Source organism: Labrus mixtus, chromosome 15 (assembly GCF_963584025.1).
Source record: "Labrus mixtus chromosome 15, fLabMix1.1, whole genome shotgun sequence".
NCBI classification, from domain to species: Eukaryota; Metazoa; Chordata; class Actinopteri; order Labriformes; family Labridae; genus Labrus; species Labrus mixtus.
This window is the reverse complement of record NC_083626.1, coordinates 22918933-22945244: the sequence shown is the minus strand read 5'-3', so window position 1 is coordinate 22945244 and position 26312 is coordinate 22918933. Positions and strand designations below refer to the sequence as shown.

The 26312-nt window shown below is 42.8% G+C and overlaps 2 protein-coding genes across 3 annotated transcripts in view; both read left to right on the top strand.

Moving 5' to 3' along the window:
• LOC132989849 (membrane-associated guanylate kinase, WW and PDZ domain-containing protein 3) overlaps positions 1–8836 on the top strand; it is a 47839-nt gene extending 39003 nt beyond the window's left edge. Inside the window, exons 13-17 of the mRNA XM_061057751.1 lie at positions 1908–2108; positions 2203–2279; positions 2391–2537; positions 4592–4730; positions 5693–8836. Coding sequence (XP_060913734.1) covers positions 1908–2108; positions 2203–2279; positions 2391–2537; positions 4592–4730; positions 5693–6840 — 1712 coding nt within the window. The 3' untranslated portion in view covers positions 6841–8836. The remainder of the gene's footprint in view (positions 1–1907; positions 2109–2202; positions 2280–2390; positions 2538–4591; positions 4731–5692) is intronic.
• A 2518-nt stretch (positions 8837–11354) lies between these two features.
• iqsec2b (IQ motif and Sec7 domain ArfGEF 2b) overlaps positions 11355–26312 on the top strand; it is a 30197-nt gene continuing 15239 nt past the window's right edge. Inside the window, exon 1 of one of the 2 annotated variants that reach the window (XM_061057749.1) lies at positions 11355–12744. In XM_061057749.1, the coding sequence (XP_060913732.1) occupies positions 12293–12744 (452 nt within the window). In that variant the 5' untranslated portion in view covers positions 11355–12292. The remainder of the gene's footprint in view (positions 12745–26312) is intronic. The other variant, XM_061057747.1, reaches the window with a different exon arrangement.

Below are 26312 nucleotides of genomic sequence, written 5' to 3'. Positions count from 1 at the left end.
CTTCATACTGTTTCTCATGAACTTCAGACTCTGACCAGGTTTCCTGTAAATTATCTTCATGTGCAGACGACAAGTCAAACTGTATAAACAAGACATGTGGCCCACTGTCCAACCTCACAAATAAACTGTATAAAAGAAGGGGGCGTAGCCATAGTAACATACCTATTTGGTTTGGGAACACATCGCCATTTCCTTCTTTCTAGTATCTAAAAGTGACGATATTTGGAAAATAGGAGGGTTAAGCACTGTCACTGTTTGAACGTCTCTATCCTGACTGACAGGATATATGTCAAGCCTTAAAGCGTACACAACTTTATTTATCAATTTAACTCTAAATGAGACTGTCATTAAAAGAAACATGTTGTATTGAAGTAAACTAGAAATAAATAAGTTAGAAAAATGTTAACTGTGGTAATAAATCAACTGACAGGTGGTCATTTTCTCATTTGCTTTAATACAATATGACTTATTTTTGTGAACAGTGCAGTCAAAAAAAGAGTTCAGGTTTAGGAAAGATCTGCATCTGCTTCTCTTTTGAAACCAGGAAAGCAAAGTCCACTACTTTCCTACAGTTCATTCCCAACTGACTGTATAAAAACAGACATTAGTCTCACGTTGTTTTCTGAAGAGTCGTTTGGAAGTTGAACCACGGCCGTCGCCCTTTTACTGGGAATGCTGGCAAACTTTTGGTCTTCTAGTAACAGACAATGAGGTACAGTTGAGAGAGATCTTTAGCTTCCTAGGCAAATGTGGCCACCTGTCAGTCAATAAGCCACACCCCTATTTATGCAAGTTTATGCAAAAGCCTTATCCTCAATAAAATCAAACAGATTCTCCCTCTGTTCATTCACAGTTTTAACATGTAGAGAAATTATGTTTCCACCAGAAAATGTCTTTTGAACCAGGCTGTTAACATGTTTACTTCTCTGTCTGAATATGCATGTTAACATGTGTGATAATGAGATTCCTCTTGGAGCCAGCCTCAAGTGGGTGCTATAGGAAATGTAGTTTTTTGTCCTTCACATTGGCTTCATTTTTCAACGATGGAGGTTGCTGTCTGGAGTGCCTCAGGCCTCAACTAATAAGTCACTTTAAGCTCACAAAAATACTCATGGGTCCCCTTTGACCCTTCTAGGGGGATAAACATGATGACTTTGTGTAGTGTAGGAGCTGGGAGAAGGCTGCAAGTGTTTCTAAAACAGGGGAGGAAGACATTTTGTGGTGCAAGCATAAACAATAGAATATTTGCTGCGGTTGTTTTTTTTTTTTTTGTGTGTGTGTTAGTGTTTTGTATGCTCGTGGCATAGCAATGCAGACAGACTGCAAGTGTGTGGATCCTAAAGGAGCTGAGCAATTCAAACTGACTCTGTAAAAACTGAAGTGTTGATGTCTCCAGTCCGGGGTTTCAGGAAGTTTGACAGGTCCTTGAGAGTAAAAAAAAATGCTGGAAAGCTCATCTTCCATGACAGTTATTTCAATGACAAATCATCGAACAGCAAATAACATTTCCCCGCGTGGCAGCGGACGGAGAGATGGGTTGACGGATGGGCAGATGAAGGGGAAGAGGAGGAGAGTGTTTCAAGGTGACAGTGGGTGGTGGTGGTGGTGGGGGAGGTTGATTCAGGCTTCTGTAGGAAGTAATATATAAAGTTAACTGTGCCAAAAACGATCCAAAGCATAATTACATCTTGTTTTGGGAGTTTTGGCGAACACAGGTGAAATATATCATCCTGCTATTAAATGTATCCACGTTTGACCGCACTTATTACTCACTTGATTCAGTTAAAAGGAAAGTTTTTTGGGATATTGTGTTCCAACTGGAACTTTACAGGACTACTTAACTCGTAAGTAAGAAAAAGGCCATTTGAGGTAATAAGAACTCTTTGATTTGTCTCTTTGCTTTTTAGCTGCTTCTCTACTCCCGCACCGGTTTGTGACGGTCCGGCGAGGCAGCCCGGCGTCCAAGAGTGGTCAGATCCGTCCTGGAGATCGATTAGAGGCGGTGGAGGGACGCTCAGTGGTGACTCTGCCTCATCGAGAACTCGCTCAGATCCTTCGGCGGGCGGGAAATACTCTGCGCCTCACCATTGTCCCACGCCCCAGCACCTGTATGCAAAGACACAAGTATTCAGGAAACACAAACAAGCCTACAGCCTGATTCTTTGTTTGTAATCCAATTTGATCCTCTTTGTTTTTTTTCAGATTCTTCCAGCCTTTCAGAAACCAACGACTTTGACCCCACTCACAGAAGCAGAAAGGGTCAGAGATCGCGTCCAAAGGTGAGAGCTGTATCATAATCAATCATTTGGGTCACGTGATCACTGAGTTGAAACGATTTTGTTGTAGCTCATCTTCTCATCCTTCTTATCCTCTGTGCTCTCGTGCCCCAGCGTGACTCTAGGTATTACAGCGTGGACTTGGATCGAGGCCCATCAGGCTTCGGCTTCAGCTTGCGAGGCGGCAGCGAGTACAACATGGGCCTCTACGTGCTGGGACTGATGGAGGGGGGGCCGGCGTCACGGAGCCACAAAATGCAGGTGTGTTTGTTTGCTGTGTGCATTTCACAGTTTGTCTTTATTCGTATCCTCTTTATACTTTTCCACTTTAATGTGTTTTAATCTGTACTGTGCAGTTGTACCCTCCAAAAGGCCTTTAATGAATTTCATTTTTTTTATTGAACCAGGAGAACCTCGTTGAGATTAAGAATCTAATTTACTAAAGTGTCCTGGCCAAGAGGGGCAGCAGCACAACAAACAAGTTACAGACATAAAACACAGAGCAATTACAGAAACAGATCAACATATTTTGAGTCACGGAGCAGAGAAGTAATTATTCAAAGCATCTACAACCAGCAGCATCTTCCTCTTCTGCCTTCAGTATACTTCTTTTAAAAATATTTAAAGAGACCCGATCCCCCAGACACAGATCATCCTGCAGGAGATCCCGGACCACAGGAGCAGTGTTCCTGAAACACCTTTTCCCCATTTCAAGACGCATTTTGGGAAAAAAGAAGAATATGTTTTGTGACTATAGCCCTATAAATAAGGACGTGCAAATGATTTTGTCTACGCTTAGACAATGCAGGCCAGTCAACTCGATCATACAATATACAATGATGAGTCAGATCCCCAAGATTTGTTATGAACTTCTGCGCACCATGATATACAGTATCCAAAAAAAGTTAGGCTCTGAGACGATGCATGCATGTATAAAACATCACCATAATCAATCAGGGAGAAGCAACAAGTCTTTTTTATGCAGCGAAAGAAAACAAGACATCTAGCTTCTTTACAAGTTGCTGAATATGATGCCTGAAAGACAGAGAGTCATCAATTAATTATATATTTCTAAACACAAAGAAATTGATCTGTATTCCGTTGTTTTTTTTAAAAACCTTGTAATTACAGCGTTGCGTTTGCTAAGCCTGACAGTTAAATTAGGTTTTGCTTCTGTCAATTTCCAATTTGGACAAAGAGTTACCTCTTATTTCTTTGCTAAATTTTGTCCTGTAAGTAAAAAATTTTTTTTTTTCTTTAAACAAAACATTAATTCTGCTTCTTTTTTTACAGTGAAATGTATCTTCGCCATGGAAAATATAAAAAAGCGTGATGTCACTACGTCTGACACTTCGGCAGCAGTTTCAGGCATTAAGAACAATAATTAAGAAGGGTCTACTAATTGTTCTTGTTGCTAATTGTCTTGTTTGCTTTAAGGTGTCATACAGAAACATCATTTTAATTTCAGTCTTTCTCATAGCTAGAAAAAAAATCCTCATTGGAGCTTAAATATAATCAAATGTTCAAAGGGGGAAAAGAAGCAATAGTGTGAGTAAAAGTCACAGTCTTATTGTGTGAAGAAACACATTTTTGACAGCCTTGTAGTGATACCTGGAGAGGGGCCAGGCCTCCTCCTCAGCACTGCAGAGGTACCCTTGAGAAGGTGACTGAGGTAACTGCTTAAAGTGCTGAGTAAGGAGCAACACACAGTATCATACTAACATCTCTAAACAACGCATGTCAATAAATTCTACATGTGCAGGTGTTTTATCTCAGGTCTGTATGTGGTACATGAATAATAAGGAAGTGTACACATTTCTCAATTAACCCCAATGAAAGATTCTATCAATTCCTAATTGACTTGGTCTTATATACTATGTTAGCAATGTTACCATGCTAGCATCAGCGTTTGACCTGACAGAGCTGCTAGCATTGCTGTGAACAAGTTTCCTTTTAATTCACCTCAAGTACAGAAAGTCATCGCGTCACAGTAGACGACAATTAACTTCAAACTTTGGGAGGATATGACAGATCTTAAAAAAAATCCAATGAGCATCTTCAGTTTTGTTGGTTATTGCAAATGCTAGTAACTTTCACACCGTCATGGATGAGGCTGCTGGGACACTGGGGGACGTTACTGTCATCATGGGTAACAGTGTTTTTGTCTGCTGTGGAAAACGACTTTTGAAATTGCTGTTATGTGTCTTCTTTATTGCAGGTTATTGAAGTATTTTGAGGTTAAAACAGACACAATATATACAGTATATATATATATAAAGTAATGCCGTGGGTGTTGTTGTGTTTTGATGTCGCAGGTCAGTGATCAGCTGGTGGAGATCAACGGGGACAGCACAGCAGGGATGACGCACAGCCAGGCGGTGGAGCAGATCCGCAGAGGAGGCCACCGCATCCACCTGGTGCTCAAGAGAGGAAACGGCTATGTGCCCGACTATGGTGAGAAACAGTGGGAGGGTTTAAGAATAGTGTTGTGAGTGTTGTTACCGCCATGTGTTTAAAGGGGGGAAATATAAGAGAAGAAAAATGGCATGCAATGAATTTGTCTTGGGTGTGTTATCTCCTTTCTCCTTTATTTCCACGGGGCTGATGCTAACAAAAAAAAAAAAAAAAAAATTCTACTTTTTTTACTCTTCCTTTTTTCCTGTTTCCCTATTTTCTAACCCGTCTGCATCTTTGGTCATTTTAATCAGTTTTGCGTCTGAATTTGGCCTTTGAGGGTTTCCGTATTTCCTTTTCTTAACACTTCTTTCTACTCTACTCCTTTTCTTTCTTGCCTTTCCTTCCCCTCTCTCTCTCTCTCTCTCTCTCTCTCTCAGTGGAGCTCTCCAGTTTGTCTCTATGTATGACCAACTCCAAGCTTGGAGAGCCTTGCTTCTATGTCATTGGACGGACAGAGAATACGCGGTTGGTAATGGTTCCTGTTAGTTCTCCCATTTTCTGTCTCTCTACACTCCTCCTCTCAGTCACCACTGCTAACCTCCTGCACAAGAAGGTCTTGGTTTTAAGCTAGAGAACTATTTAAAAAAAATGTGTGATCTGATTTTCTGGTTCCCTCCAATCTTTCTCTGAGTGGACTCCCCAATCTCACTATTCGTAGGTGTGTTATTAATGAGGAGAAAAGCACCGTTATGTATGTAGGATACTGGCAGATTGGTTTCTTATTTGAAGAAAGGCATTATCTGCATGTTGCACTGAAATGGAAAGCAGCTGTTGTTACGCAAGTGTACCTAATTTAAAAAAAAATCTCTAAATCAAAACAATCAGTTTCTGGATTGTAGGCTCTGTAATAAGAGATTATATAAAGCCCTCTGTCAGAGATGTGATTTATTTTACCTGCTCATTCAGTCTGTTTTCTTCTCCTCTCTCCACCTGCTTCTCTTTCTAATATATGTGCCCAGGCCGTGAGCACAGAGTCACCTCCCCCTCCCCCCTGCGTCACCCCAAGGAGCAGGGTTTGGCTGCAGTAGACTCCACTGGGCGGAAGGGGCGCAGCTCCAAGCAGAAAAGGAGAAGCAGGTCTTCAAATGGACATGAGGGAGAGCGAGCGACGGTAAGGAGAGGGAGAAGACGGGGCTCAGATGAGGGCGGAGGAGGGCGCTCTGAATTAAGGAGCCCAACCTCTGAGCCGGAGGAGATGTCTCCGGAAGCAAGAGCGAGGACGAGGAGCAGGAGGACGAGGAGTAAAAAAAGAGGCTCTCGGAGTTTACCCAGAGACGCGTTGAGGAGAAATGATGATAGTGAGACGGAAAAAGGGACCGAGAGGGGACGGGAGAGGGAGAGGGGGAGGAGCAAAAGAAGGGAGAGGAAAAGTAGAAATGAGGAGAGCGTGAGGGAGGCAGAGGTCAAGGAGCAAGAGGAAGATGAAGGGGAAGAGGAAGAGGAAAATCAGGAGCAGGAGGAACCTGCAGTTGAGGAGAAGGTGGTAGAAGAGAGAGAGGAGTTCCAGGAGAGAGTCAGTTTAGAGATGGACGAGAGTGACGATGACGTTTTTCTTCCCATTCCAAGTCCCAACCAAAAACTTCCCACACCTAAACTCCACTGGGAGGTCGAGGAGGACGAAAACTGGGGCACGATGGCAGAACACAGAGAGCCGAGGAGAGAGAAGGAGGTGGAGCGGGATGAAGACGGGGGGGAAAGCAGAGACGCAGATCGCGACACGGACCGGAGAAGTGACGAGGACACGCGGGGCGCTGGCGTCGAGAGGCCTTCCTTAGGGGTTGATGTGATCGATCGGACGTCACAGAGAAATCCCTTCTCCTTCCTCACCTCCACGCCGTCCGCGGAGCAGCTGGGCGACCACGAGTCGGAGTCCGAAGGCAGCCAATCTGACGGCAGCGTGACTGCTGCCAGCATCTCAGGCCTCTCCCTGGTCGGCACAGAAGCAGGCAGGCGCAGAGCTGCGGTGGTGCCAGGCCCCTGGCTCCAACCCAGCCAACACAGGGAGGCTCAGGTGGAAGAGGAGGGTGGTAGCCCCGGGAGGCGGGAAGGGCAGGAGGGAGGAAGAAGAAGAAGAAACCCTTTCTCTTTACTTTTTAACAAGAAGTAGCTGAGTCGGTCGATCTCTCACTGTTAGACTTTGACTCGTTTTGTACCAACATCTCCTCATAGTCACTTTGATATCTGCAGTAGTATGAAGTCATATTCTTTGTGCCTTTTTACAGCTGACCTCTGGCAGGTGTTCAATGTTAAAAAAATCTTATTTTAACCTGTCAATGCACCAACATGCTAAAACAATTATGTCACCTTTTACTGTTGAGTCGACTATTTTAAAAATGATACACTCCTTTTTTTTTTTTTATGTTTGCTGCTCTTGTAATCACTACCACTAGAGATGTTCCAGCACCAACCCGGTGGAACAGATGCCCGTTGATTTAACGGATAACGCAGTAACCAGTGTTGGCGAGGAAGCTAGTCAATGCACCCATCTGATGCCGTCACTTATCAGCTCCACCAAAAACATTTACTTGTTTCTTCTCTCTAAAACAGAAACTTACACACGGATAAAATGTCATTTACAAACGCAAACAGCAGTGTGCTGTTGGCGAGAGGTTCAATGCCAGTTACTTATAACTTGAGTAAGACTTGATTTTAACTGCTATAAACCCAGAAACAGAAAAAGATTTATGTTAAAAATTAAAGTTAGCTTCGACACGCTTCAGCAGAGAATACGCAGAACTAACGGAAATGTTAGCTTAGCCCGTTCAGATTGATTTTCCTTTATTAGACTGAGCCATACAACAATGGCTGTAATCATATGACGTGCATACTTGGTTAGTAGCATAGACTGAAGCTGTTCACACTGATAAGGACGTTATTCTTTTCAATCACACCCGTATCAGAGGGGTGCTTTGAAATCAGCCAATACTCAAGTCTAGGTTCTCGGGAAGAAAAGAAAATGGCATCAGAACATCTCTAGTTTCCAGGACAACAAGGTATTGTCTGAATGACTTCCTCGACTCTCTGCGTCTCTGTCCTCATGCGTGCCACTTTAGCTGAGCCTCCCCTCTCTTAATCATCCCCCTACTGTACAGAGACTGCACAGACGTTCACTTTATACCTCATGAAGACACTGAGCAATAATAATGCAACTGTCACAGACAGCCATTCTTTCCGCTGCGCCACGTCGAACTGAACTAAGAGGACACTGTGTGACGTGTTTGTTCAAAATCCTCTTATGTGGTCACTTGCTTTTCGACTTGTAACGTTGTTCCATTTCACTGATTGTGATCATGCAAATCCCCTTTTTGGACAGCAGGTGTGAAATCTATATTCTGTAAATATATGTACAGAAATAAATGACAGAACCTATTGTAAATACTGTACTAACTGGAGCAAGTTTGTATTACTATATTGTAATACGTAACAATAAATAGAATAATATACATATGCAGTATATCTATATTAAACACTACAGATACCCATACATGTTATTTATTATAGTGTGATGAGAAATCATGTGAAAAGTGGTATATAGCTTTTGTGAAGGCTCATAAAGTAAATACAGACTATATTGTACCTGATTATTCAGACATGAATGTTTAGTATTAAGCTGCTCCGGTGTGGATAAGGAAGCTCTGTGTTGTACCCATCTTCAGAAGTCAGAAAAGAAAATGCCAAAAATATGCATATGCAGTGTGCATATTTCCAGTACTGTTAATAATATTGTGTATGTGGGGTCAGAACAAAAACACGATCTTGATTCTAGTGAGTGCTGTGCCCATCGTGCCACGTACAGTTGCCTTGGTAACATAAATCACTTTATCCTAACTGCTGATTTTTCTTACTGTGAAAACCCTTTTTGCTCTGAGGTCTCTAATACGGGGAAAAGTGGGCGAGCCGTTATGTAGTTTCAGTCATGCCAAAAAAAAAAAAAAAGGCCCTTACTGTAAATCTACAAAGATTAAACTTAGGATAAAACTCAGTGTGCGTCCAAGATGGCAAAAATAGCACATCCTTTAGTTTTTGCTCTCATTTTTTTAATAGTTCTGTTGTTGAAAAAAAACAAAAAACAGACTTAACGGATACTGTGAGATTTTATTTTTCTATGAAATTATCTTTTTGGAAATACTCAGGTTTTAAGCTCTATAGATAAGCCATTATTAAGACGAAAGAAGCTACAAAGTGACTTCAGACCATTTTCATTACACATCATTTAAACGTTAGAGCTTTTTTCTTTCTTGTTCTTTTTGTGGCTTTACGGCAGCATTACGAGACGCAGACTGTTACAGCTGTTTGTTACCAACCCATCATTATCGAAAGGTTGATTCTAAAAATGAAGACGTTCTTTCATTTTGTACCCAAACCAACGTGTTGCCCTGACCATGTGTTTTTGCGTTGCTATGCTGCACAGCACAGTGACCACACCAACATACTGCATTCCCCAACCAATGAGCGTTCAGAGTAGCTTGGTATCCTATATGTCAGACTTGTTTTATAAGGTTTGCTAAAGCTCTTTTTTTAGACCTTCATTTCCTAAGGGGGGGGGGGGGGGGGGGGGGGGGGGGGGTTATATGGCTGAACTGTAAACATGTTCTAATAAAACTCCAAATAAACTGCTGAACCAATCTCCTCAGTGGTCATGCATGTCTTTCTGCTTTATTGCTTTTATTTTTATTTTTTTAACACTAACAGACAAGTCGGTGTTGTGGACAGCAGATGGCAGCAAAACTGTAGGACACAGTGCAGTATATTAAAGAGAGGGTTTGGCGTGTGGGAGATGTTAAGTCAGATGTGCCCAAAAGAAAAGCTTCTATAGTCAGAAATAGGGTGAGATGTGTGCTTGGGAATAAAGACTAAGATGTAAAAGTTGAATGAGACATGCAACAAGGGTAAAAAAAAAAAAAATCTGATAATTTTTCCAAAGATCAATTATTAAACCTGCTTTTTGCAAGAACAAGGATCTTACATTTCCTCTGCACGCCCATCGCTCAGTCTAATATTAGTTTCCTATACTGTACACCTGTGCGAGCTATTATAGAGAGCGAGGGGAAAAAAGTGGGTGAATTCATAGCCCAGCGTCTCAGTTCAGATATGAGCACTTAAGTACTGTCACTAAAAATAACACCGCTCTGAGGCTGCCTCGCTCTCATGTTGTCCTAAGCTGCATCCTTCTGTTCATGTCAGCTCAGATGCAAAAAAGAAAAAAAAAAAAATCACCGCAGTTAGAACAGCGCTGCAGTCAGTTTCACTGTTGAGGAGTCAGAAGAAGATCGGTCTAAAATAAGTGGGCCTAAACTATCCAAACGACTTCAGTTCAGGTTGGAAAATAAGAATGATGTAAAATGTTTTAACGGAGGAGAATGTGGTGTCTTCACGTCCCTGCAGGCGACCACATTTCATTTTACAGTATTACTGTTTTCTACATGTGCACGATTGTCCACTGGAGCTCAACAGGATTCCTGGAGTGTGTAAAGGTACAAAGAAAGACGTAAAGTTAGACCCGGGTAGTACCTTCAAAATAAAATGCCACCTGCAACTTCGCACATTTTCATTACATTTTTTTTAAATAAAAAGTAAACATTGCAAAATTGCATTAACATGTATCTCCAAATTTCAAAACTTTTGTGTAAAAAACTGCACATTATGTATTGTGTTACTATATCTTTCTACCCTTATTTATTTGTTTTATAGAAGGAAATTCGTGGAAACAGAGACACAGGAGAGGGGAAATTAAGTGAAGATGTTGCTCTTAATGTTAACTCGAGTTAACATTTCATTATTCAGATGGTTTTAAACTTTGAATTATCAGTATGCAAGGAAAACCAATGACCAGCTGGTTTGCATAACAGCATTCATATTTTAGTGTCTTTAATCCAAACAAGCTCATTTGATCAAGATGAAAATGTTGCGATCAGTGTTTTTGTTAATAATTAATGAATTATCATGCAAACTACATCAATAAAATTATGAAAAGTAAGGTTATCTACAAGAGATGCACCAGTTGTGAAAATCATGGTCCATGCAAAAAGATCTACCTATGTCCAAAATAACAATATAGCTTCTTGGCAGATTCAGAAACCAATGTTTTTTTTATTATTATTATTACTTCTCTGTTATTCTGTGTGTCTGTTTTTAAACAAGCGAAGTTATTCGATGTATTTCAATTGCTAAATTCCTTGCTAAGGAATCTGGTTCACCTTTGTAACCTCACTTTTATTTTGAAAACCCTAACCGGATGTTCTGTGTATTTATGTCTAACTTGTCGGCGATAGCTCTCAGAGGAAGAGCCGCACGCATCGCTGCAGTTCAGAGAAACCTCTGTGTTTCTGCGGATCCGCAAAAGAAGGTTCACCGCTGCTCTCCTGCGTGGATTACTGACCTGCCACCGCCAAACTCCACTCAGATAAGTAGGAAACAAATAAACCGTTTTTCGCATAAAACCGTTTTTGTTTTTTTTTCAGCTCAGCGACCTAAACGCTGCAAACACGAAAGTGCGGTTTGAAGATTTTTGGCACAGCTTTTATTGAGACTTTCGGGCGGTCAGAACCGATTCCTAATAGTTTTTTTGGGTTCCTTAACAAGTTTATCTCCAAGAGCAGTGTTTGTGAATGCGTGACGAGGAAGTCCAACTCTACGTTTATCTCGGATGAGAAATCCCAGAGAGACACACACAACCAACGGAACTGATCTGACTCTTCAAACTGTGAGATGTAGCTTTATCGGAGGATTCGCAAACCCTAAGAATGAACTTCGTGAGCTGCCTGTGCTTACTTTATGTGCTGTAGAGACACATCGAGCCATGGGTTGAAAGCGACGATGATAGACTGCGGGGATACTCAACGTGGGAGGGAGCAGAAATTTCTGTGTTATGTAATGATTGACAACAACTGATAACTAGTGGTCGATCTTAAATATCATCACCCCCAATCATCCCCTTCCCCTTTCCCCTTAAGTAGAGCCTAAAGAGTGCTTGATTTAAAGGTTGTATAAAAAAATATGGCACAGGTGAATGAATATTTATTACATTTTTTCAGATTGCATGTAATTACTTGATTAGAGATCCATTAAATCAAGCCTTTGCCTAATATAATTGATGTTTACTTGTCACTGCTTCCTCATTAGCCAGACTCAGTTTTTTTCCCCTCATATCTAGTTTGATGATTAATATCCATCATGATGCCCCCAACTCTTGACGCACTCCGTGCAGATTTGGCATGGGCTTTGAAAATGACTTCTGGAAATCAGACAAGCAACAGCATTATGAACTCCTCCTTTTCCTTGAACTCTTTTCTCTGCATTGCAACACTTTTAACGGCCATGAAAATGCTATAATGCTCGTCTTTGCCCTCAGATTTGGGGATATGTAGTCTTTTTGAGCCGCAAGAACTCCTAATCTCAGTGACTCTCTGTTTCTGAACATCCAACGGCAGCAGTAAATCTTCACTAGTCGTTGGTCCCTCCCTCCCCCCCACTCATCAGGGCTGGTGGGGGGGGTGGATCTAGGCCCCCACGGGGGTCAAAACCGTGGTGGTCGTAACCCTAAAGGCAGGGTTTCCACCATGGAGACCAGCCCGGAGAGCCCAAACCGGGCAGTGGAGTACCTGCTGGAGCTCAACAACATCATTGAGAGTCAGGCCAAGCTCCTGGAGACCCAGCGCCGCCGCATTGAGGAGCTGGAAGGCCAGCTGGACCGGGTCAGCCAGGAGAACCAGGACCTGAAGCAGGAACGCAGCCCACACGGGGCTGGCTTGGAAACCCCTGAGCAGAACCACAACCACAGCCAGCCGCTGACCCTGCCCATCCATCACGGAGGCGGGAGCGGCGGGAACAGTGGTGCCTCTGCGCCTCAGGCGTCGGCTGGGACGGCTACAACTCCAGGGCCCAGCAGGGAGAGGAGGAGCCACACCAGGCTGACCCGAGGTCTCTCCTGCGGCTCCAACACCACCGAGCGAGACCGGCTCGAACGCACCGACAGCACGGACACCAACACCAGCTCCACCATACGCAGAAAGTAAGTTCTCCTCCAACACAAAAAACCTTTCTCTATTGGCCCGATCATCCACCAATGAATGATGAGCGTGGCTTCATGTCACATCACAGGAATGTCAGAGATGTTGGTCCAGGTTGCTCTAAATTGCAACGATGACCAAAGTCTGCGTAACATCCATCATGTCACATATTCCAAACCAGTCTAATGACAGGCTGTGTGGAGCGTCTCCAGTCTTTAGAGATAATCCTCACAGTAATGGGACTTAACCTAAGAAGGGAATGTTTAATTCACTGCTGTGAGGAAATATGCAGAGTGCAGGAGGATTATGGGTAGAGTGATAAGTGCTCAAGGTGTCCATTACGTCACGCTGTGTGTGATTGGGCCTGCAGAGGGTTTGATTTTAGAGATATTAGAGTGGTTTCCCTTTCTTATACATGGCTTTGAGAGTTGGACATTTTGACTATCAATACTCAAACGGCTCGCACCGCACTGTTATCGTTTGTTATTGTCACAAAATAATATACTCGAAACCATTTTATTTTGTTGGGCTAATTAGTTATCGATTGGCATACATGCCGATACTTTATTTAAGGCAGTGTAGAAGGCTGATACCTATACTGGACAACTTGCAGTAGTAGAGCTGTAAAGATACCATTTTTACTTCTGGATACTTAGACTTAAGTATTGACCGATGCCGCTCAGATACAGGTAGGAATAAATAAAAGAAAGTCTGAAGTCAGACTTGAGTATGGGCAGATTCCAAGTACCCCTCGGATGCTGACGTAATCAAAAATATAATACACATAACTTTGTTGTAAAAACAATATTTGGTAAGCTTAAACTAACATTGCAATCTCTTCAAGCACCATTCTGTTGTTGTTTGTTATTTTCACCCAATAATTTGTCTGAAACTGATTTATTTTTATGGATTTTTGCACAGAATACTGCACACTTGCTGACAGCCCGTACTGCACTTTAAGGCAGAATATGAGGCTGACACAGATACTGGTATCACTATCAGGACAACTCAATTTGTACAGATGCTGTATTATCGTTTCCCTTCCCGGTAATGACTCCCATACCTAGACTTAAGTACCAGTGGATAAGAGAACCCTGCATATACTAGTATGATGTTTTTTTCTCTTTTAATATTGTTGGATACACTTTGAGTGCCATTATTGTGTTAGCTTTGATGAACATTACATACTCTGACAGTAAGGCGCTGTTGTTTTTTGTTGTGTTTGAGAGATAATATGCTGGAAATTTGGATTTTTACGGGGACTAATGGTTTATTTGAACAGATCCCTGCAGTGTTGGAGAGTAATAAAGGCTGATACCATATTTGCATGATAATTGTAGGCCAATACAGAGAGTGTTTTTAGTTAAATTTGATTCCCATTGTGCTCAAAGTAAAGTTAGCAGAGGCTGATACAGATATATGTATATGTATTAGAGGCCTATACCGATAATGGTGTGGTTCTTAGATGCTGCTACAGATATTTTTACTGGTATTGGATGCTGATATCGATAATGGTGTTGTTATTGGAGGTTGAATTTTGATATTGTATCAGAGGCCTGTGCCAATAAAGGTTTGGTTTTTAAAGGCCTATATACCTGATACCAATCTTTGTATTAATGGAGGCCTGTACACTGATAATGATTGTTTTTTGGAGACTGATACAGATATTGCTATCAGCTTAGAAGGCCTATAAAAACACGATTTGGTTATTGGTCTCTCTATTTCATTTGGGTAAGGTTCACAGTCCATTGTGTGTGATGTGTGTGCGATCAGCGTAGTAGTGTGCCGAGGAAAACTTGAGATCATGCAGGAGAAGAACGGGACTCTTGGATGGCGAGTTGAACTTTCAGACCAACGCAACCCTTTGTTATAAAAAGAAAAAAAATCCACCTACGGTTTGCTCAAACTGTGTTTTTTTTTCCCCCCCTCTTTACTCTGAACTGTAGGCTGGTTGCTTTTTCCTTTTCTCCCCCCCCCCCCCCCCCCCACTCCCCCAATCTCAAGGCTGACCTGAAGTTAAGAGTACTGCAAAAAAAAGAAAGAAAAAACACACACACACACACACACACTGCTTTGGCAAACAGCAAGTGCATCTGTCCTCGCTTTTTTACTTCACCACGCACAGATAGAGTCGGGATTTGTTCCCGGAAGCATTAGGCTTTTGTGAGTAGGCAACAATTCATGTAGAAAAAGTACACAGTGAAATATACTGTGACAGAAAACCATTGGTCTCTGAGCCTGTGATAGGATTTCTCCTCATCAAATCATCTCTGTAATAATTACTGGATTTTGCCCCCAATCTTTTCATCGGTGATTGATTCTGACTTCACCAAATCCCTTATCGATTGCAGTCCTCTGCTGTCTCCGTCCACTCATCATCTCTTGGGGGGGGGGGGGGGGGGGGGACTGAGTCATTACACAGAAGCACATTTAGTTATTTATGTGGGTGTTAAATGCAGAGATGATTTGCAAATGTAGATGCTTGCATGTCCTCTCTTGTTAATTGCCTGTAGCGCTTGTAGCATGACTTTGGAGCCGAGCTCAGACAAGCGTATCATACGAAGTGTCACTTTTAATAAAGAGTCACCCGCACAGTGGAGAGCCATATTGTCCCCGTCTGGCTGTGACTCAGCCGAACCCAAAAACTGGCCGACTAGCTTAGGTCAGTGACGGAACCCCCGCCCGCCTCTTATCCTGGATCAGATTGGAACATGTACTTCTTTTCATCACCAAAGCCTGCGTTGCTCTAAATATGGTGTCGAATCCGAGCAAGAGACAGAAGGGAGATGTGGGAGAGGGGAAGAGATGACAAGGGGGAGGAAAGTGACTGGGCGACCTCACTCAGCGGGCCTCAGTCTAAAAGAGAAAAGGTGGAACACACACACTGATTTACCATCTGTCAATACAGTGTGTGAGAGCGGGCGAGAGAGAGGGGAGAGAGTCTGGGCCGGTCAAGGCAAGGCTTGTTTTTTTTTTTTTTTTTTTTTTTCTGTCCAATTAGTTTTTTGCTCCTCCTGCAGGAGTCCTCTTCACTCTTTGTGCCTCACGAAACAATTTTCAATTCTGGACGAGGGAAGCTGAATAAACTGTCCCCATTTTTTTCTTTTTCCATTTTCAGCCATTCGTGCGACACCAAAACAAAGTCGGCCCCTCTCTCCCCTCTCTCTCTCTTTCCTCCCAGGGGCACACTGTAAACAGCTGTCCCCGAATGCTACCCCCCGTTTTTTGTCATCCCCTTTTTTTCCTCCTCCCGTTAATGGCAGTGTGAACAATGCGAGTCGTACAGGCCTTTGGGTGAAATGATTTTCAACGTCAAGTGCCCTCTTCAAGAAAGCAGCGGGGTTGAGGGCATTGCCGCGTCTCGCTGTGAGCACGGCAGATGTTTTCTTGTTGTTATTTCGGGGAGAGGTCATGCAAGAACATTTTTTAGCATGAATCTTTGCATGTGTGTGTGTGTGTGTGTGTGTGTGTGTGTGAGAGTGAGTACATCTTTATATAATGTATGTGATGGTGTGAGCGCACCAAAAAGTGTGAAAGAGGGAGGGAGGTCCATACAGAGAGTGCATGAGAGATTAATTAGTGTGACCAGAGTATAATTACCACTCGCCCTGGGGTGATAATTAATGCTGTGTGTGTATACATGTGTGTCTTTTTCTGTGAGTGTGTGTGCACACACAGTAGGATATAACCTAGGATGCCCATTATTAGACAGCCAATGTGAACCTGCGGCCTGCCACACAGGCTGCCACGCTATGATGATGGGACAGTTCTCCCTGCATGGGTGAGAGATCACATCCTTCATTATGTGTCACATATATGTGCTCGGTATTTTTTTTTTTCTTTCTTCCTGCAGTTCAGGGAGTGAGTGGCAGGAGTGGCTCCAGTTCCTGCGGATGACAGTGGTGCTGATACGCAGAGTTGTATTATTATGTAACGCACGGAAAGAGAGCCAGAGCTATCTTTTTTCCTTCTTCACTTTCACTTTCACTGTCACAGCGGGAGTGTTGAGGAGCTCCAAAGAGCCCTGCAAAGGTGCTTGTGTCTCCACTTGTCTCTCTATTCTATCCATCTCTCTCTCCTCGCGTGCATGTGATCCAGTCTCCTTCAGAAATTGACATTAATTCCGCTGAGGACGCTAATGGGTTTTTGTTTCAGAAAGAAGCCTAATTTGCCACTTTTGTGTAGCACTACTACACACAAACCCCCCCCCCCCCACTCTCTCTTTCTCTAATTCTCTATTTCACATACCCACGTACACACACTCACTCTCTCCCCCTCGCTGTTTCTCTTTCCCACTGCTGCAGATATGACTCAGAGAAGCTGCAGAAATTACTTTTGTGCTATTCTCTTTCTCATCCCCTGCGCTCACTCGCTCTTTTCCTGCTATTAACTGAATCACGCTTTTTTTTTTTTGTTGTTGTTTCCGATCAGCGTGATTGAATGTTTCTTTCTTCACGCTGGTAGAGAGTTCATAACGTAGCGTTGATTTGAGAATTTTGAGCAGCGTTTTTTTTTTTTTTTTTCCACATCCTATAGCTGCAAAGATAGCGCAGATACAACTTAGAGGAATGAACCGGCCCTCGGGCGAGTGTGTGGGTTAGCTCAGCCGAGCTGTGCTGACCTGCTGCAAACAGTCTGTGTGATGTGATGGGAGGTAATCTATTCTCTCTCTGCGTTGAGTTTCTAGAAGAAACAGAGAGAAAACCGCAGCTCCTCAAGAAGTCAAACTCGTACTTTAAATCTTCCACTTCCGGATATGTATGGAGTAAACAGTGTTTAATTTGCCCTGAATTTGATTCAAACAGCGGGGGTTAATGATTGGTATGATGCAGTTTGGCTTAACGTAAATTTAAATGATGTGTGTGTGTGTGTGTGTGTGTGTGTGTGTGTGTGTGTGTGTGTGTGTGTGTGTGTGTGTTTGTGTGTGGGAGGCAAGCGTACGTAGGCGGTGTTTTTTTGCCTTCTCCTCACCATTTTTGAAAGCAGTGATTGTTCCTGGATTCTTACAGAGTGTGTGTGTATGTGTGTGATAATGAAAGGCACACTCTCTCATTTGTATTTAATCACATGTTGCTCAATTCATGAGTGACATATTTTCAAGTAGCAGTGGACCAATGGCAAGACAGCGCCAGAGAAGACTGACCAATGACCTCAGCTCCCTCGGGCATATTCAGCTAAATGTGGATTTGTGATTTTTTTAAGGATTTCATTTTTTTCAATAAATGTGCTTTTTTTTTTTCCCACATAAAGACAGACAACTTTAAACAGATTGACAGCTAGATTTGCCAGGAAGCCGATATGTTTCTTTGTAGCCACAAACAGTGAAACTAACAACAACTAATATTGCAACATGCAGACAACTTCACTTTCTTCCTATCCCACCGTTCATACAAACATGCAGCCCGAAGTGATTCACAAACAGACTCAAAATACGAGCAGAAATGAACTACAGAAAAGTGGGACTTTAAAAAAAACGACAACACCGAAAACACGAGAAACGAAAGCTTAAAGAATCAGTCAAATGTTTTGTCTTTGACTATGGCTATAACATTACTCCAAATAAAAAGCCAGTAGGCGGTCAGAAAGCCTATGACAGACCTTCCCCTAACGTGTATGTCTTTAAAGTCTGCAGAATACATTTCGCACCTGTCGCCACATCACCTTGCCTCAAGCATTCTCGCTCCTAACCTCCTTGTCTTTAGTTACTTTTCATCATGTCATTGCATTTTTCTGTGTCTCATGATCCAACATGACTTCCCTATAAATGATGAGTGAATAGCTGTGATGTTAAGTTCTTCACAGGAAGCTTAATGTCCTTGGACCGGGAGTGATGTGAAAGATGTAGTTGCTGTGGAAACAGTAATGCCTGGCTGTCCTCATTTCTTTCCCTTTATCTTCTACTCAAACACCTTTTATCCAGGAGTGGGATTTGGATGGAGCTGCTAAATATCCCGAGCTTGCCCTTACTTCCTCCCCTTTCCCTACCTTAAGATGCATCAAGGTGGCCTCTTTAGCTTAAGTGCAGCTGGTGTATGGATAACTGCTGTGTCCGAACAACACAATTAGCACAGAGATTAGCGGCCTTGCGTTGTCATTAGCGAGGAGGGCCGAGCGCTAAGCCTTCTGTCCGTTCCCGAGCGGGTTAAAAATCACTGTGGACGTAATTATGTCTTCCCTCATGCCTCATGTTATTTCTGCCTCACATCACTCCCTTCACCATTCGCATCGGAATCTCCAGCTCTGAATTTGATTAACACTTCCTAAGTCGGTTCCCAGCTGCTACTATCTAACTTTGTTCATTGTCCTTTTTTTTTTTTTTTCTGTTCAAATGCAGGATAAGTGGCACTTTCTTTTTCTTCTTCTTCTTCTTCTTTCTTTTTTTTTTTTTTTAAGTCGGAATGTTTGTCAAACACTCATGCACGCGTTGCAGAACAGGGAGACTGGTTACCGTGGGAACGCTGCGAGCTCCTCTGTGAAGAAGTCTGTGGGCGAGAGACACAGAATAGGGAGAGCGAGCTGGAGAGAGGAAGAGAGGGTAGGAGTGGGAGCAGGAGCAGGGTGAAAGACAGAAGCAGGACTGAATGGCGACTTGACGGGGACGGAGGAGATGTATTGGAGACAGATGAGCGCTGCGACTTTTTATTGATCGCATTCTCACAGGTTCATTGAAAAGAAAAAAAAATCAGAAAAGTTTGTTTCCGTGAGGAGAAAAGGAGTCACGCTTATTGCTGAGATCTGTTTCAGACTCTACCGAACGGTTCCGTTGGTGTTCTGGAGGGGTATCGCTTTCTTGAATTACCCCTTCTCCGTCTCCCACGTCACATTTTAAATGAAGCCTAATTGCTCTTCATTGGGTGAATCATACCCACACACCTGCACACAGGCGCTCAAACATGGGCAGGCTACCTCACAGGGTACAGCAGGTGCCTGGTGTGCGTAGTCGAGTCGTAACTGTAACTGTGCCCCTCCTTGTCAGTGCTTTCGCCCGGCACTCAACGCCAAACGCCCACACAGGCAGTCCGCGCTGTTGCCAAGCAGCAGGAGACTCAAGCTCACAGTGGAAAGTGATGGAGGCAGTGGAGGGAGGAGGAAGGGAGGGAGGAGAGGAGAGGGGAGGAGAGGGGAGTTTGGTTGTGGAATAGCTGGTAGAAGGGAAGGAAAGTGGAGGGGAGGGGAAGGGTAGTGTGTATAAAAACACACTTAACTTTGGGCTACAGCGCAGCGTGTGTGGTTATCAAACGTCTCTGTTTGTCAGCAGGAGTCAGGCGGGTCACGCGCTGGAGGTGGGATGACGCAGTGCTGCTCCCACGCGCTTATTTCATAGACAATGGCGGAGAAATAAAAAAGCAAAAATTGAAAACACAATGGCTAAAGAGCGAGGATGGATTATGCACCAGAAAGAAAATCCATGAGGATTGCAAATGGGCAAATCTGAACGTTTATGAAAACTCGGCGGGTGGATTGAGCGTAAGGTGCTGCCACATTGGTGCTGGAGAAGTCTTCCTCATATGTGATCCTGGTTCCCACTCTCTTCACTCATCTATACATAGTCTCACCCACACGCTGACTCCCCCATCCCTGCCGCTGCACAGGTTCGAGGGAAAAACACAGATTCCGGCTTTTTCCCATTTCACAACCGTCCTCCGCCCTTATCCTTCCACTTTCCCTTATTTCCTTGATTCCTCCTCTCTTGATTATTTTCACCCTTGCCCTCCTCCATGTTCAACCTCTCCCACTCTTGTGTAGCTCGCTCTCCTCCCACTCTTCCTCCCGCCTCCAGCCTCTGTCAGCTCAACGCTTTAAATACCCTCACACTTTCTCCCAGTTTTCTCTCTAGCCTGGGACTTCCTGTGTCCTTTCTCATGTGTCATCACCTGTGGTTAGGGTTGTCACAATACCAGCATTTTAAACTTGGATATGGTACTGGTAAAAAATCAAACGATACTGATACATGTTTCCGACACCATGGCAACACAAATAGAAGTCCTAGGCACCCAATTTTGGGTGATTTCTTGTTTTTTTTAATCTAGACAGCGTGTAGTGGCAATTTCTTCTTGTGTGTCATATAAAAATTGTCACTTGTGTCCTAGGAGCCAACCTGTTCGTTCCTGATGCGTGTCCACTTTAATATACTCACAGATCCGTTGTTTCACTCGATTTCTTATTTTATTCGTAATTCCACTTGTTTCCAGAACAGATCCAAAGTGAATATATCAAAACTCATAACCAAAGGTCACGATCAAAAAACATTTGCTGCGTGGCTCCTATACCTCCACCACAGTCCACAAACAAAAAAACAATCTACTTTTTTCTCGGCACCTGTGCATCGCACCCAAATGATTAACTCAGCTCCACCCATAACACAAAATAAATCCATTATTCACCATAAAGGTTTCTATGTCAAATCAAGTACTTCGCATAAATGAATACTTATTTCTTACAACACACAAAATATACTCTATAAACACAAACTTAAACCATACTTCTGAAACTAAAGTTATCATGATTAAAATGGCCTCTACACAGCGCACCCTCTCTCTTGCAGGCAGCGTTGGGATAAATGTGACTGATGATCCGCACATGATTAAAAGTTTGGGGACCTTTTCGATCAACAACTAAAATAACAGAGGTTGTGTCGTACCCTTAATACCAGTTGTATCAAAGTATCAGACGTTTTCACAGCCTCACCTGTGAGCCATTACTTTGGAATCGTAATCCCTTATCTTTGATATTTTGCCAGTCTGTGTGCCTGTTGACGACAAAAAGAGACACGAGTGGGTAGTTTGTGTATTTTGTTATTCCATGGAGGAGTAGAGGAAGAAGAAGGAGGATGACTATTGGGGCCTCGTGTGTGTGTGTGAGTTGTTTTTAAGGCACTGTGGGATTCAGGCATAACTACTCATGAAGCAACAAAAAAAAAAAAAAAAAAAACTAACATCCTAAATGAGGCTGTCGACACTTGCCACACTGGGGAAAGTCTATCAGGAGGCATTTTTTTTTCCGCTGGTGAGATACAAATCTTGGCAGTGAGAAGGCCACACAGTGAGTACAAGCGTTGCTCAGGCTTACATAACAGCACCTCTGCCTCTCTTCACATCTCCATCCCAAGCTGAACAGGTCAGCGGGTTCATTTGTGCAGAATAGTCCTTTTATTGCCCAGAGCTACGGATATCTGACGAACAGAAAATGTACAATACACAGGTCACATCTGAAAAGGACATCCAACAGAACGGGGTCTTTTCCTGTTAATGAAACCTGGGAGCTCATCCCTCTGTGTAATCTCTTAATATAAAAGGAACAGACAAGGCGCTCTTGTTCCGCACTCTGATTTTAAAATAGCCTATTGACAGGTTATCCCCACGTGATTTGAACTTTTATAATCTGCACCAAGCAATTAAGCTTTCCGCCCTTCATGGTTATATCCTTAAACACAAACATCGTTTTTAACCACCAGTGTTTCCCATCCGCCTAGAAACCTTTACACGGTTGCCAACAGCCCGGGGATCAGTGCGCTGCATTTGTGTCTTCTTTGCACCCAAGAGGCAGAGACAACTTGAAATCCAGTCCCAACATGTTTCAGTTTATGTCATCAAGTTGGATTAACGGATGAAGAAGGATTACTTTTCGTGTGTTATTGTTAACGAGTCCAGTGAGAAGAAAAACCAGCAGTGTGTATCTCCATATCTGTGCTTAATTGCTAAATGCTCCACTAGCTAGATGGTCAATTCAATTTAACTTTAAAAAAAAAAAAGGCTTATTGATTTCACTCCACAGCTTGGTACAGCTGTTTTTAGCAGACGTTGCTCAAACAGGTTTACATAATGTATTTTCAGTGACTGTTCACAGCAGCAGGACAGTGTATGTGTACTGTGTACAGTTGCCATGTTTAAGGATATCGAGGCAACATTTGGATAGCTGTAATGGAAGATGTACGAGTTTGAGTTAAACAGACAGAGCTTGTTACTACGACTGATTCATTGTTGTTGTTTTTCTTTTCTTTCACCTTTTTATTGTCATTAAAAAAAGACAAAAAAAAACAAAGCTATCCACTTGCAGCCGTACTTGTAGCTTCTGAGTTCTCTTCATGCAACCAGTAAGTGAATTACAAGTCCAGTCAGTTTGATCGCCCCTTCTCTCTCAGCTGGCTGTATCTGCCTAACACACAGTAAATATCACTTCCTTTTCCAGCCTCTTCCCTCTATCTTGTCTCGGTTCCCGCTCCCCTCTCAGAGTGCTTCCATGCTGAAGTGACAGGGACTGCGCGTCCTTGACAGCAGCTGGCCCCAGTGAGAAACCAGCGATTTAAGTACATGCTAATCTCAACCACTGCTCGCTCTTCAGCCGCTGGCTCGCTATCTGTAGAGGGAACATCTCTAATTCCTGCCTGAGTAGATGGCTGGTAGAGAGGCTTTTGTGCTATATGTGCACTTTTGCATGCATTAGAGAAAGTGGTTTCACATTTTCAAACAGGACTATCCACAAAAGAACTCCGCTGTAGATCACTATAGAGCTTTATCAAATCCAGCAGAGGGGTTGGAGGAGCTTTTTTTTTGTTGCACAAAGCTCTCATTAAATAACCTTGGTTTGAACATTTCTATGTGTTTCTTCTAATGCCTTGACCGTAAACTCTTCCCATCTTCTTGCACTTCAATGCACGTGTCCCTTGAGAATCTTCAACCAAAATCTGAGGTGTTTCACGGATGTTTGTCATTGTTGCTATTGTCAGTGTGTGTGTTCAAATTCTCGCACCTATTATTTCCTTTTCAATGTGTCATTCCTCGTGCTACCATTGCTTTTTTTTTGTCACTGTCAATGTGCGGCTTCAAACCAATGCTCTTCTTTCTGTCTCTCTCTGTTGTGTCGCTGACTGTTTGTCCTTTGTCTGTTCTCTCTCTCTCTCTGCTTCTTCCATGTCTCTGTGTTTGCTGTCCCTCTGCGCGTCCGTCTCTGGTTCCCTCCTGTAAAGCGTCCGGCCGTCGTCTATCTCAGGGCAGCCCACCTCGGCTCCCAGCACTCCTACGGCAGCTGGTTATGCCACTCTGTTACCCACCAGTCTGACTGTTCACAGCTTCGTCAGCCTCCATCAGTACTGCTGCCCCTCTGCTGACCAAAGTGTGCAGCGGGAGGACAGGTAAGGGCCACTGCAAGGCGCCGAGAATCCATTAGGAGCCTTGCAACTATCCCAAATCCTAGCAACCACGTCCAGATCTCCCTCTGTGGCCTTTTCAGCCTCACTTTCCTTTCATTCCAGCCTCGTCTGCCTGCTTTACCCTTGTGCACCCCCTTCCCTTTTCTTCTCATCCCACTTAAGAGCCTGTTTTTTTTAGTCTCCTACCTCTCCCAGTTGTGACTAATAGCTTGAGTTAGGCACTTCGGTTTGAAAAAGACACAGCTCCTCACAGAGAGCGAGAGGGAGCAGTTATTTGCGCTAAGTCAGGACACTAAGGTGCGCTGAGTCACAATTGAACCTGATGAATTCTTCCCCTCATCTCTCCTCTCATTTATCCCCCACCTGATGCTGCTCTCAGACACATCAGTGCATGATGCTCCAACACTGCCACCTAATGGCATTTTACAGATGTGATCTTAGCAGATCCTCATTGCATGGTCGACACTTCAAATGAAGACGCCTGTTGTTGTCATTGTTAATCTTAAAATGCAGTAAAATGCAGTCAGCATAAAAGAAATGTATCAAAGAAATATAATTCACAAAGTATTTTAAAATCTGTTTAATTGGTTCGCTAATTTTTTTGAAGCAGACATGTAAAAAATGAACTGGTTCCAGCTTATTTAATGGTATGATTTGCTGCTTGTCGATGGGATTCATGGCAGTAAATAAAGAGTCTTGGCACTGGAACGGTTGATTACACCAAATAAAAAAGCAATATGAAGATGTCCCTTTAGCCTCTAGATAGCTGTGATGAGCATGTCTTTCACACTTTTTTAAAAACAGCATAAATTGTTGATTAAAATGGCATGTTCCCTGATGATGCTTTACTTGTAATGAGGATGTTTTTTTTCCTGACTTAATTCTTTATAATATTAAAGAATATTAATATTAATATAACATTGATGATTGTTTTGCACATCAATCAATCAATCAATCAATCTTTATGTAGGCTATAAATTCATAACAAATGCAATCTCAAGACACTCCACCATGAGCACAGCACTAAGCAACATTTAGCAAAGTAATAGTGGCAAGGGAAAAAAAACGTCCTTTTAGCAGGCAGAAACCTCGAGCAGAACCAGACTCATGATGAGCAGCCATCTGCCGAAACCTGTGTTGGTCTTGGCTGGTGTGATAGAGGGAGATGCAGAAAAAGAGAGAGAGATGGATAGAGACAAACTCTGTAACAACAACGATATATAAAATAGATTTAAAGCTACAATTCTAGTAGTTATGGTGAAAGTATGGGCACAGTTATTGAAACAAATCAAATCCCCAGTTGCATCAATATTTCATTTTTTTGCTGTGTAACAATTAAAGTAAGAGTTTGGTTTGGAAAAGGAGCTGTTTTAACTTATTATTGGTAGATGAATAGTCTTTGAGGTCTGTTTTTTTTGTTGCAAAAAGAGGCAATTTGGAGACATCACTTCAATAAGAATAATTAGAATATTAATCGTTGCTGAAAACAGTCATTCGCTGCAGCCCTTTGCTCTTCTACATTCAGCTTTTCTCTGCTTTTCTACATGTCTCATGCTGTTTTTCACTCTGTCCTCCTTTCTCTTTTTTTCCTCCTCTGTCCTGTTTGTCTGCCTTCCTGTGTGTTTCTCTTCCTGTTTTTTTCTTTCAATTTCTCTTTTTTTTAATTTTTTTTATTACTCGTCCTGTGTTGCTTTCCAAGAGAGGAGGGTGAGGAGGAGGGTGCCCATCAGTTCTGTTGTTCCGCCTCAGGCTGCAGTAGCCCCTCCTCTCGCTGAGCCGAGGTGTGACCGACCGCACAACGTCTCACTCGCCCGCTTACCTGTGAAAAGACTCACACTTTATGCTGCCAGAAAACGGAGACCTCACTGTGTACCAAAAAAATAAAAAAAATACCACTACAGAGTATTTTCAAAGAATTATAGAAAAAAAAATGCATGCAACTTGTAGTCTTTGTGGCAGTATGTGAATGTGCTATCGCTGATTTATTTCTGTATCATATGGTTTGAGTGTTAATTTGCATTTTCTAGGAGTCGTGATGTTTCTTTTTTCTCTCTGTATTCTGCTATTTATTTCATTTCTTGCAGCCATAACAAGCTGTCAGAACACATCACCATCCTTTGCTCGTTACTGTCGCGCTCATGCTTATCTAGGGTCAACTAGTTGAGTCATGTCAGTTCGGATGTGCCCAGTAGTCACTGTTTGTTATCTGTGCAAATCACTATGCAGTCACCAACCATTATGCAATGTCAGAGAAGCTAACCTCCTATGTGATGTAAAGATTTAAAATATGGAGTTTGTGTCACATGCTAGTTTGATACTTCCTGCAAATTCTGCACTTTTTTTTTTCATGTTTATTAATTCCCTGGAGGAGCTCAATCTCTTTCTGGAGAAAAAAAAAATAAAGATCTCCAGTTCCTCACA